Source organism: Lethenteron reissneri, chromosome 33 (assembly GCF_015708825.2).
Source record: "Lethenteron reissneri isolate LAM-NWPU_2019-01 chromosome 33, ASM1570882v1, whole genome shotgun sequence".
In the NCBI taxonomy this organism is placed as follows: Eukaryota; Metazoa; Chordata; class Hyperoartia; order Petromyzontiformes; family Petromyzontidae; genus Lethenteron; species Lethenteron reissneri.
Window position 1 is genome coordinate 12,316,461 of NC_083811.1, and position 13,657 is coordinate 12,330,117.

General features: G+C 44.9%; 1 protein-coding gene across 3 annotated transcripts in view; it reads left to right on the forward strand.

Moving 5' to 3' along the window:
* Positions 1–13,657, forward strand: part of TSPAN18 (tetraspanin 18) — a 99,249-nt gene extending 85,592 nt beyond the window's left edge. For all 3 annotated transcript variants that reach the window (XM_061564638.1, XM_061564637.1, XM_061564639.1), the window contains exons 5-8: positions 2,906–3,004; positions 9,649–9,828; positions 11,064–11,147; positions 12,246–13,657. In XM_061564638.1, the coding sequence (XP_061420622.1) occupies positions 2,906–3,004; positions 9,649–9,828; positions 11,064–11,147; positions 12,246–12,293 (411 nt within the window). In that variant the 3' untranslated portion in view covers positions 12,294–13,657. The remainder of the gene's footprint in view (positions 1–2,905; positions 3,005–9,648; positions 9,829–11,063; positions 11,148–12,245) is intronic.

The following is a 13,657-nucleotide window of genomic DNA, read 5'->3' on the forward strand; positions in this document are numbered from 1 at the left end:
GTGCTTAACTCGCAGTCAGAAAGTTGTTAATTGTGGGTTTCAGAAAAGATGAAATATCCTCAATTCAATGGTTTGCCAACGAGCTGCTATTGTTTCATTGAGGTTATTGGAGCCATCAGGGGGAATGTTGGCTGTTCAGGGTTTTCCCAAGATTAGTGATGTTCAACAGTTTTAAGCGTCTACACACTACATACGTGCACTGCTACCCATCAAGATATATTAGCAAGAAATTAGGTTTCATCATTAAATACGACTTAATCACGATGTAAAAAGTTTTGTTGTTCCATTCAACCGATATAATGAATATGAGGGCAATTAAACATTTTATTGGACCTGTTATTCCATAACTACGGCAGCCTGCCACTCTCACCGTACCACCAAAGAGTGGCTCGTGAAGTTTTGCTGTATCCTCAGGAAATTAAAATCTGTTGCACGTGTTACTTTAAACAAACTATTTAAAAGTCTATTCATGATAAAGCACTGCACAGAAGAGGCGAAAACAAGACAGTCTCTGTATGAGCTTCTGCGGCCGTCTGGAACGCTCTTCCGATATTAAAAAGCCACTGGAGCTATGCACTTTTAAATCTCGATTGAAAACTCGTTTATTTCGAACTGCGTTTTGTGTTTAGTTTGTTGCGCTTCGCACGCACCTCGAATTAGCGCAGTTGACTAGGTACGGTGCGAAAGAAGTTCAACCATACATGCGTACATCACTTGTCCACACGCTCCACTCGTGCTCACGCAGCCGCTTCATCATCATCAGCGGGATTTGCGCTGTGCATGTAACACCACTCAACAGCCTGAGTGGTCTTCTTGCCGAAGCATTGCAGCAATGGATTTATAGTGGGTCTGACTACACGGCAATTATATATAAACCATTGTGCTGTAATGTCAAGACAATGAGCCATAATGGGCAACGTCTTAATTATAATTAACAAATTAATATTGATTTGGAATTGGGCTCAAAGCAAAGGGTTTTTTTTTACATTAAGAAATAAAGTACGGTGCTGCGTTACAGTGATTACATGAAAGCTGCAGCCTCAATGTGATTTTTTTTATTATCATCTCCATAGTCATGGGAAAACTTTCCGAACAAATATAGTCCACGGGTTGACACATACGTTTAGGTTTAGTCGTGCATATGCCTTCATCTGTCTGCTATTTTGTTTTAGTTTGGTATTTTATACCTCTGCGTTGCACGGGTTTGGTTGTCACTTGTTGACCCAGGTTAGCCTTTCAAAGTCTCAGTGGGTTTTCACCCGATAAGATGCACATGCCCAGCCCATTTTGTTAATCCACTGCTGGATGATTGCCTTCCCTCACCATGGAACTCATGGGGGCTTTTTTTACATGGGGGTGGATGTTGGAGCATAGTGCAGTACAACAATGGTTAATGTTGCACTGCTGTCTGGGGGTCAACATGGGCCCATAGCAGCCTGTACCACCTCGTGTGTGCATATTGGTCACCCATGCGAGCACTATCCAGGCTTAAACCTTGCTAAGCTTCCGATATCGGATGAGGTCGGGCGGGCGTATTCTTGTGTGATTTGGTCGTAGGTCAAATTTAGGGATATATTTATCGTTAAATGTGTTACGCTCATGATACACAAACTGAATTGCCCATGTAGGGATCAATTGTTTTTCATACAAGTTTACACCACGGTAGATTATATGGACGATGTGAATTTGATAGACCCTACAAATGCCACACTGAAAGGCTGGCAACGCCGTAGTCATTGATCCATGAATAACATTGCGACTGCAAATTGTGAACATTGATTTCATGTTGGGTGGGCAGAATTGTTGTCATCCAGTTTTGCATTTTACCTTTTTACAATTACTGTAATGTGCATGCATGTAAATATATTTATCACATACACGGGTGGTGGCTCTGCAAGCCTGTACACTGGAGACTAGCATTGGTGAATCACACAAATGTTGTGAAACTCCATCCCCGTGGGTGTCGAGGTTCAACAAGCAGTACAGCAGACGCAGACACATCTCCATCTGATCCATCTGTACAGGTCAGATGGTTGTCACTCGCACGTGTGGGTTTTCTCCGGGTGCTTCGATCTCCTCCCACACTTCGACGCATTAACCCCTTTCCCGTTCCGATGACGTACGTGTACATCATCAAAACTAAAACGGACGAAACACTAAAATAAAAATAACTTTATTGGTACCGAGGCTCCCACAAGGCCATGCAGGAGGGTGTGTGGCACAGTTTGGCACCAGCTATCATAGAGTGCGGTCGTGTTGCTACAGTTATCTGTGGTGAGTACAATTTTTTTTAAACAGCAGCACTATGCCTCTAAATAAAATTAACACCGAGCCAATTGCGCGTTTCGAGATTGAGAAGTGAACGGGACACCCACCCTGCAACTTGCAAACGTCTCGGAATAGGGAAGGGTTAATTCGCCGAAAACAACTTCATATACAGCGGACGGCAGAGCTTGTGGGGGGTAGGTGGAGTTTGGTGCCAGCGCACCGCCTGGCTGCTGTCTCTCCACTTGTCTGTGGTTTCTTTGCACACCCCTGAATATTTGTCTCTCTTCGCGAGTGAGTGAATGCCGTGTGATAAATGTAATGCATGCCCATCGCGAGTCTGAAGTGAGCATTATTGTTATCCTACCTTAACGTAATTCATATAGTGCCATAGCGGAGGCACTTTACGGAGAATTAAGAATGGTGCATATGAATGTAATGGTGAAGATGAGAGGAAGGAATGGGCGAAACTGTGACGCTTCAATTAGGTGAAAGCAAAGTTTTGCTGATCACACAAACACATTTGCACGTACACCTATAGATGTGCTTGCACAAGCACAGACACAGAATTGTATTTGTAGTTATGTGCTCATATTCAAAAAAAAAAATCACTCATGCTAATGTTTATTTTCATTTGCAGCTGAATGAAGATTTTTTCAAGAATGACCTGAAAAAGCAGTACCGTGGAGACAACAACACAGATGTTTTCTCGAAGACTTGGAACACCATCATGATTTCAGTAAGTGCACGGTAGCCTATTCAAGTCCCTTAATAATCAATAATGCAGAGCCCCGTGTCAATGCACTGCTGAATAAGGGCCTCCCCATGCTGTGTTGGTCATGAGGGATATTTGACCATACTTCACCATGCAGGTCAGTGCTCGACCGATGAAGCACAGAGCCCAACACCGTGTCCGATGTTACTGGCCACTGATGTTACAGCCGTGGCCAGGAATTGAATCCACGTTGCCAAATCACCCTGAATGTAGCAATCTCATTAGATCTCAGAAGCTAGGCATGGCTGAGCCTGGTTATTATGGGTATGGGTTACAGTTTATGGGAAGCCATAAAGGGGAGACTGGCCCCAAGTATAGTAATGTTGAATGCTCATTCGCGCTCTTTATCTTGATTATTGTTAAGCTCTGATGTAAATCCCTCTACCTGGTGTTTGAGCGACTGGGCAGTGCAGTGGTTAGAGCGTTTGACTCACACGTTCAACAGTCTGGTAAAGACTCGGCCCATTGTTTTCTTTTTTATCCCAGGGTAGAAAGAATTAACAGCACTCTGTGGGAATTCAACAGTGATTGTAATTAATATGGAAACAGCTGTCCTAACAGAGTAGTGTGGAATTTCCACCACAGAAATGAGCACCACCCATTGCTTGGAGATAATTTGGCTTTGAGTTACCAATTATAATTATTTGGCAATAAATTGTCATTTTATTCTGTGGAGTCACGGATAGTACAGTATATATGTTCAAATATTCACATTTCACGATTGTAATTAAATTAGGCCAATTTCTTCATTTAATGTGGAAAGTGTTCTCCATGAAGCCACCTGTTTGCATGATGAGAGAATACACAGAACTGGCTGGCATGGCGAGCATTGTCTGGCCTCACGTGAACCCATTGCTCTCCCACTTACTGACGTGAACGCTGGCCACTGCATGAATAATGGCTCCCATCATCTTCTGAGGCTATTTTTTCAAAAATGAAGGATTACGTCGCATCACGTCTATCTGTCTCCAAAGCAACGAGGCAATCCTTTCGTAGATGATGGCCATTTGGTAATAGCTAACACCACGCCACCTTAATCCGTTCAAACTGTGAATGGAATGCCGTCGTTCTGGTAAGTAAATTCTAGCGGATTTTTTTTCCGTTCTTTTCTGCAAATGTAATGCAATGCACCTGCCGGCCTGCCTCCGATTCCATTCCCAGCGCTGCAGTGCACCACGATGTTGTGATGATGAACTGCGCCACATTAGGCCACGCACATTCTACACCGCCGCTTTTGTCATGGCTCAAAGCGGTTGGTCACGGGGAGCTACGGTGTGTTATGCCGTGACCGCAGGCGGTGACAAATGTGCAGAGAGTGGGGTTGCAGTGATTCCCTCCCCCAGTTATTTGAGGCCAGTGTAAGGAACCAATGACTGTGATTATTTCCCCTGTTGTGGTTAGAGCCCTCGACTCACAACCGGAAGCTTGCAAGTTCAAATCCCGGTCGCGTCACCTTTCTGTTTTGGCTTAGCACCGTCATTCTCCTGGGCTATTTGAAATGAGTACCATGGGGTCAGAGTACTGAGTTGCTGACTTTTAATCACAGGTGACGACCTGTGATATTTAACGAGGTTCTCAAGTTTAATCACTGCACAGTCAGTTGATGGTTTCTGCGATGGTGACTGCTGCGGGAGAAACACTTCTCTGTAGCAAGGATTGTGGGAGTGTACGGCGCCTCTCTTTGCGTGGATAAAAGAAGTCACTTGAAGATATTATCTTACGCAGGCACTGTAGTCTCATTCTGCAGGTCTTTCTCGAAATGGGGTCAATGCCTGTAAGATTGGTAATTCAAGCAACCCTGACTCCGTGTGTCGAAATTGGTTGCAGAGTTCGTTTGTATTGAAGCAATGTTGCTGAAATTACGCACTCCCAGAAGGCCGTGCGACTGATGGGTTTGTTTGTATGTAGAACTTCTTTCGCACGGTACGTAGACAGCCATGCTACTCAGAGGTGCGGGTTGTGTTAGAAATACTTTTTTTACGTGGAGATGGATATGTGACATTGTCTGCTTATTTAGTTTCTCTAACACGGAGTAACGCGAGTTTGCCTCGTGCTATTATCCCGACAGCGCAATTTGAATTATAATTGGGGGACAAGGTCTTATTCAACAAGTACCAGTTTGTGAAAAGTGAGCAGATGGCATCCTTGAGATGTAATATGAACAGGCGATATCACCCACTGCTTCACGAAGATTAATGCCACCCCGTCTCACGTATGAGCAGGAAAACACTTTGTCTTTAATTGCTATTGACCTATTACGGTCACGCTAGCTGTTAGGGGAAGCTCTGGAAATGATACACCGCAACCTGGGACTTCAGAGCAGATGACTAATCCACTTGCTGTACTGCCATCTGCTGGCCGCCTCGTGATCCAGCAGGCTGGGAGTGAGGAAATCTGCGCCTGTATGTATGGATGTTGAACTTCGTTCGCGCCGTACGTAGCCAACTATGCTAATCGGAGGTGCTTTAAGATCTCCGATTTCATGAAACCACGTCATATAATCCCCGTAACCCATTGAAAACCCGATGCTTTGGGCAGGAGCTCTTTCATCTGAGCGTTACAGTTGGAGAACGGTGATTGGATTTACGAAATTCAGATTTTTGCAGAACGAATTCAGATTTTTGCAGAACGAGACACGTATACAGCACTGTATACTAATCACACATCACCGAGTAACTGATGGAGATTAAGTTAACATTTCCAGAGGGCGCCCAGCACTTTAAGTGATACAGCTACCCTTGCCGTTCAAATCTCCGCTGGCCCACAGGCATCTGCCATGGCACACAGAGCGGCCGGAGTCACACCCGTCGCGCTGCGGTATAGCAAGCACGCCAACTCAAGCCAGACGCAAAAAACAACTCAACACATTCGTCAATAATGCTGTGGCATTTAAAGGGTGACGTTTCGAGGGATGGCCCTTCTTCACAGCACATAAAGAGGCCAGGAGAGGTGAATGGTGCTCGCAGTACCACCACGGGGGCGAGAGATGTTAAGTACCTCGCCTGGTATACAGGAGGTCGTGGGTTCGTTCCCAACCCTGATGCCTGCTGTATATTTGAAGTTTGCATGTTCTCCCCGTGGTCGGATTGATTTTTCTCTGGTTCCTCCGTTTTTTTCACCCGACATTTAGCAACTTCCGTTTGGAGTATTTGGTTGCGATACATTTCCACTTAATTCGCCACTTTGTTGAGCTATCATGTCTGGCCAGGTCGCTTCTGAAAAGGAGTTTCATAGCTCAGCGGACCTTACCTGGTAAAATAAAAACAATGTTTCACAGTTTTTAGTTTCAAATAATTAACTAAAAGCCCGAGGCACGCTCCCAATAGAAATGATCAGGAACGAACACCGGTGTGATACTTCATCAGACTCATTCGAAACGTAAGCACCCAACAAGAGCCAGCGCGAAAGCAAGCGCTACCACCAAACAGTGTTTGTCAATACGTAGTGCCATTCTCAATTCGCCATCGGATGAAGGCCTCCCCGCATGCCGCGTCAGCCATGGGCTTGTTTGTCCTTTCCCGCACCTCTGATTAGCACGCACATGACCACAGCCATGAGCCACAAGCATCAGCCCCTTTCTCTTTTGGGGATTTTCCGACTTGTATCGAAGGGTGCAGCAGTCGCGGAGTGGTCAGCCCACTGCGCTGTGTACGCCGCGACCCGTGTTCGATTCTCACTCGCGGCTAACATCAGCGGCATTTTTACGTGAGAGCTACACGTCAGGCACATGACAAACAGAGCAAAGGGCAGGTGAGAGACGAGACGGAGGCAGACATCATTGGAGAACGGATGAGATTGACAGCGATTTGAGAAAAGACAAAGATGCCACGCGGAGAGATACTTGTTGGCAGGGGCACAGCAAGATTGATCAGTTAGATGCAGCCAATAGGTGGATATGTGATGAGATGAGAATAGATGTGGAGAGAGAGAAGAGGAAAAAGGAGGCATAGAGAGAAAGAGAATAGTAGTGTTGTGAGATCAGAATCAGAATGTGTATTTAGAATGGAGGTATCCGATTAGCAATGAAGCTATTTTTCAGATGTCCAGTTGGGGTGGGTCAGAAAGTTACAACAACAAACAATACACACAACGACAGGAGTTAAACATAGAGACAATCGTCTCTATTTGTGAGTAAATAATACAGCATTACATTTAAGTCTGATTTATCAAGCTTGCGCAAGGCAGCAAAAACAACAACAGCAACAAAACAGTCCCAAGACCACGCGAAAACAAGTTACGCAGACAACACAGAGAGATGCATTCAGATGAGATATGAGAGAAACAATGACTCTGGTGGATATGGAACATGTGCTCGTGTGAGATAGATGAGTGTTAATTAGTAGAAGTCTACTAACGCTCTTGAAGTGAGACAAATGCACGAGGGTGCTACACACACCCCCACCCTCCCAATCCCGCGGTGTCATGTGACCACCACGGGCAATTTAGGGCTAATTAATGTCCTATGCAAACATGTGAAACAATTCAAATAATAGACTGACGTAATTACGTTCATGAATATGCGGCTTTGTAACGTTTCAACGATTTAACATTCAGCCAAAATCAGTATTCAAGGGGCTACACCGCCATCGATCGGTGGGTTGCGTGTGGTGGGGTGCGTTGTGGGCACTCCCGGCTGTTGCAAGTCTCATGGCTCGCATGGAAAATAAACCCAAAATCCGCTCTACGGGGGCTCTCGAGGGCCTCCTCTCGCGGAGACCCTTCCCTTCAACTATGGCATGAGCAAGGCATCGCAGGGCTGTACCGTCATCTTTTGTTCCATCCGCTCCTAATTCCGGCTTTCCAATTCATCGCACAACGACAGATGTAGAGTAGCCACTGAAGGCAATGGACTGGCAAATGTTAACGTCGCTTGCCAACACTCTGCGGTAGACTTCACCGTAAATGTGCCTCTCGCCTTCAGGTGCGTCTTGCATACCGTTAGCACAGTGCTGCATGCCCAGCATCTGGCCAAATGCGATTTGCCTTTTGGTGCATTTGAATGTATTTGCGCTTCAATTATGAGCGGGCTTTCTATTCTATTCGTGCGTGTGGCAGCAATATATTGTTCAGGAGGCATACTGCCAATGTCCAGGTCTGCTAGCCTACAACGAGAGGCTTCAAGAGTGAGTTTGTGTAGTTTTGCTCTTCCTCCTCCGTTGCAGGAGCACTGACGACAATAGGTTTACTGCACCGTCCATAGTTTGGGTTGCGTGGCGACAATCGCACTACTGCGGCTTGTATCTTTAATATTCTATTCATGAAGGAGAGGTGTGCATCGGCCTGCCGGTGATGTTCTCATGTGGTTGACGGTTGCTCCAGTGTCTTCGACGAGGAGGAAGAGGAATGGCAACGCCAGGAGGTGTGATGTTTGGACCTCGAAGGAGGGGTTTATTCTGAAAGCGGCGCTCTGATCTGACGGCACGAGCAGCACGTTTATGCAAATTTGCTCGCACGCGTTCTGCCCATTCGCATCCCTCCCATCAGGCATGAGCCCAATACACACAAACGATGGTGCGACCTCACCCCCATTGCTGCGGCCGTATCTGAGACGTGTAACGTTGGGTTATAAGTGTCAGCATCTCTACGGCCAGCCACACATGTGATGTGTATATGGGAGGATTCCAGCGCAGACAGAAAAAATAAACTCGCTAACAGCACTTGCTGTTAATGCTATAGGCGGGATCTGTGTCTTTGTTAGCTGTGTATATTTGTGTGGCAACTGCGTGTAGTGTGTAGTGTGTGTGTATTCACAATATGGTGGCTGCCCCTCTGCCATGAACATAGAAGAAGGTGGATAAACTATCCTAGAGAGCCTTGTGCAAGTCAGAGTAGAAGTGGCCACCAGCAATGAGGCTCAGAGCCAGTGGTTGAAATTGAACATTCCTGTGACGAGGGTAAGTCTCCTCTTATAGCAATCACTGTTAAGACAGCCCACAAAGTGGAATAATTCCTCCATCCCAGAAGGTTAATGTGTTGAGCTGGCAACGAACCAGGCTTTGAACTCGAAACCATCACATTTTGAGCCGAGCACTAGCCACAGTGCCTCCTGGCCAGATCTCGTGCCATTAACTTATTGTATTTGGCATTGGACGCGTAGCTATGCACATATAAAGCACTGCAGTACAATTTTACCCATGGCCCTCTGTGCATTACTAAGCCAAACACCCCCATGTTGCTCATTACGCTTGCACTTACGCCTGATTAGTTGCTGACACGTGACCCTCACTTCTGTGCCCCATATATTTTCAGAAAAGGTGGGCAATTGTGCATGTACAGTACGCACGTTTTAAACGTTCATTTTATGATCAGTCCTGACGAAACAAATGTGCATCGTATTCCACATTTCCCAAACTTTCATCAAATTGGCAACTTACAATCCAGACAGTTGACACTGTATCAAAAATGATGATGTACAATCCAGCCACATGACACTTCCGATTAGCACGGCTGGCTACGTACGGTGCAAAATGAATTCAACATACACACACACACGATTCGCAATCCCAAGATGAGCTCAATAAAAAAATGCTGACTGAGCACTACTCAGGATGTGCGATGAGCTTTTCCTCTCCCCATCCCCACCCTGTCACCCCTGTCTCCGTTTGCAGCTGAAATGCTGCGGAGTGAGTGGCGTGGACGACTTTGGGAAGGACTCCGTCTTCCATGAGCTCTACCAAATGCAGCCCATGCCGGAGGCCTGCTGCAAGCGGCAGATGAACGGTCAGGAGGGTCACTTCATCAACAAGACCAGGTGCTTCAGCCAAGACCCTGACTTCTACAACAAAGAGGTATCTATATTCGTCTTCAACGTCTTTCGTCCACTGGCCACTTGGGGTGTTTTGGCGCATGTCAATTTCCTTCACCAACATCTGCTCACCTCTCTGTGTCCATCGCGGTGTCTTTTAAACTGAGAAAACTTCCATCCTGTCGAGTGTTTGAGGTTTGACGTCCAGTCAGAGGGTGGTCTTCCTCCTCCCTTAGCCGCGTCCACTCTTCTCTCCATCACCACCCTCAGCAGACGGTCACTGTTCACCCTGTGTTGTCTGGAGTATTAAAGTCCCCGCACTTGAGCTGACTCATGAGCTCCACCTGCCCTGTGGACGATTTCATTGTCAAATTGTCCACTCGAGATATTTTACTTCGTGCCTCTCCCAATCGTACTATTGGCGCGATGTCATGGGCGGACGTTTCCATTTAGGGGTCTTCAAAGGAACCGCGTCACACCACCCTGTGTCGGAGAAGTTAACATCGCACGGCTACGTCCGAAGTCACTTTCACAGCACTGCATCTATCAGCGCAGAGTGGCACACTTACAAGTCCTTTAAAAAGCCTATGTCACGTGGCAGAAACAGATACATTTACATTGCTCAGAGCTGAAATCTGCTGAATTCGGTGTGTATAATGTGATTTTGCCATGGCGTAAGGGTTAGCACACTGGGTCTGCTGTCCAGAGGTCACCGGGTTGACCTCTCAGCAAGTTGCTTAAATCTCCCACCCTACTCTTCACCCAGTCGTGTATAAAGAGAGCAGTTCCTGTGTGATGGGGCAAAGTGTGAGTACACACGTATGTATACTGCCTGACATGAATATATTAATGAACTGCATGTGCGTTAAGACTGCAAAGCGATTCATCTTGAGCTCTTAACTCATGACATCTATTAAAAGTGCTTTTCAGAATCCTGTGCAGTGCAAAAATAAATCGCACTACCTCTAAACTCGCCTCATGGGACTGAAATATTTAATATCCCATGTCATGCTTCCTCCCAGAACAGGGATGAAATGGAACTTCAGTAAGCTGGCTTTGCACTTTCGTGTCTCTAAGCTGTTGTGTAACCAGGAGCTATGATACGGTGGATTGTATTCACTACGGTGGCGTGTCGCTGGGCTCACAACCCAGCATGAGATGGCTTCTCCGTAACATGAGTTAACCTGGAATAGCGCAATATGATTTGCATGTAATTAATGACCAGAACCCACCGTGTGCATTTCTGCAAGGTTGCTTAACGATGTACCGTGCCCACAGGGCTGCTACCTAACCATGCTGAAATCCTTCCAAATGTACGTGTACATGGTCGGCGCGGTGGGAATCGGAGTGCTGGCCATAGAGGTACTGACATTTCCCCCACCGTGACACAATTCAGACACATCTGCACCACCGCTGAGTGTGGCAATGAGATTGTTTAGGATTAGTGCCTTAAATGTTAATTAGCATTCATAACTTTCACCGGGGGTCCATAGCACCCAACACACGCACATATGCATCAACACATGAGCCTAATGATTGCCACTGTCTGTCACTCTAGAACCATGCATTGCAAGGGTAGCTGAATGCACAAAATCACATTCGATAAGATTTCCGCGATGCCAAAATTGCAATTCAAATGAATCATTTTTTTAAGAGGTATTCCAACCGCTGTGGAGCGATGTGGCATCATGGTTAGTGCAATCCCTGTTCACCAAGATCATAACGCTACGAGTTTGTATACCCACACATACGAGCCCCATAACGTTGGTGGGGAGGGAGGGGGGGTTCTCTGGATGCGACCGAGCCCCCGATACAATTAAGCGATGGGCATCACAGTCGACCATCATATGGAGCAGGACGCACGATAGACACAAGCAGTTTGTATCGTTATTCACTCTGTTTAGTGGTTCACGTTTATTTAAAGTCTGTGTGCATTGACAGTGTTGTGCCCGTCCCCAAGTGTTTGTGTCGCCCGCCTCCTCCTCCTTTAAACAAGGTCACACGCCACCGGGTTGATTGACACACACGCGCTCCGTAGTTACCTGCTTGCATTGTTTTCACCCAGGCGTGAAAACCGTGAATCCCTCTTTTTAAATCCTTTATATTAAGTTCGCTTGCTTGCGTGCTTGCTTGCTTGCTTACGACCGTGCAAATCTTTCGGTCGTTTTTTAACCCACTTCCCGTGATCCAATCGAGCTGACATTTTCCACACAGACTCGCTGTGCGTGACAATTAATTTTCGTGAAACATTTTTTCCAAAATTTTACACTGTTTAGGGAAAAATAAATAAGTATGTAATTACCAATTGCGTAATGCTGGCAGACAATCATCTGACCCATAGGTGGCAGCCATCTCAAGCCAGAGGACGAGAGGACTCTAGCCGCCACGCATATAAAGGATTTAGAGTGAAAAACTTTGTTTTTACGGGTTAATTTTTTCTGTGTCTGTTTCTCTCCCCAGCTCTTCGCCATGATCTTTGCAATTTGTTTGTTCCGGGGAATCGATTGAAGCCTCGTCGACGCAACTCTGCTCACCGCGTGGAACCGCCACGGGGCCCACCACAGATAACGGATCGACGAGGATATATTTTTTAAAATCACAACTAGCTTCGAAGCTGTGTCGTGTGCAATTGCGTTTTAATTTATTGTGTATAGAATGTATTTGTACGATGGTTGATTGTACAAATGAGTGGAAATTTTGTCCAAGCGTGCTGTCGCACCATTACTTGGACGCTAGGGATTTATTTACCATTTTTACTAGTTTTTTTTCTCTGGGTATCCAATTTAATCTAATGTAATGTTACCGAAATATACCTTTTTAAAATTTTCGGTAACAAAAAATATTTAGAGTAACTAAGTACATTTTAATGAGTAACGTTTTTGTTGATTACATTCAACACACATGGAGGCAATCCACGATCATCTTACTTAACATCTGGAAGCTATCATTGTAAATAGCTCGCTCCAATAGATAACGATTTGATTAAACACTGGTTATATAACACAGGCTCTACTCGTGTGAAAAGCTGCCGAAATTAAGAGGTGAAAGTATGACATGGAATTAATTTGTATACTTTATTTTGATCTCTGGATATCTATATTTAGTTACCTTAAATAGACACACATGCTAAGGTTTTGTTAGCATGCTTTGAAAGCACTTAGTTTGCCTTTTATTTTACGTTCGTGATGTAGTGTTCAATTGGTAACAGATACATTTTGAGTCAAACTAAAGTATTTAAAGATTTGCAATACTGCATTTTAATTCAAAGGCAATATTACAATAAACATGGAAAGCCTGTACCAAAAATGTAATGAGTGACAATTAAAGTTTCTTGTTTGCCAAATACACTCTTTTCGTGTGCATAAGAATTGTAACAAGCTTACTTAATATACCTTGCTGTGGAACGTAAGAAAGTCCAAGATAGAAATAAAAACGTAAATATATGTTTATAAATAAAGGTTTCGCCCAGGTAATAAATACACTATTACATAATGTTAAATATGCCATATAAAAATAAAGAATATTTTTTTCTGCATTAGAAAATAAATAATTTGCTAAGCCACTGTTATAATTTCATTACTTCTGTTCTTTATCACAGTAGTCTGGGAGAAGACCTTTGAAATAATGAAATCTGCTGTAGTATTCTGAGAGCTCATAATTATAATAATTCAGTAATACTCTTGAGAGATTGAAGCAGAACAAACCCGCCATTGAAATCCAAAAAGACAGGACGCGGATGTGATGTGGATATGTTGATATCTTCAATGTGTCTCACCGGGACATCTTGGGATTGCCTTATGGGAGGTCTGACTCGTAACGGATTTTTTTGGTTTGGCAATAGTCCGAAAGTGTGTTGATGGAAAAATGCAAAA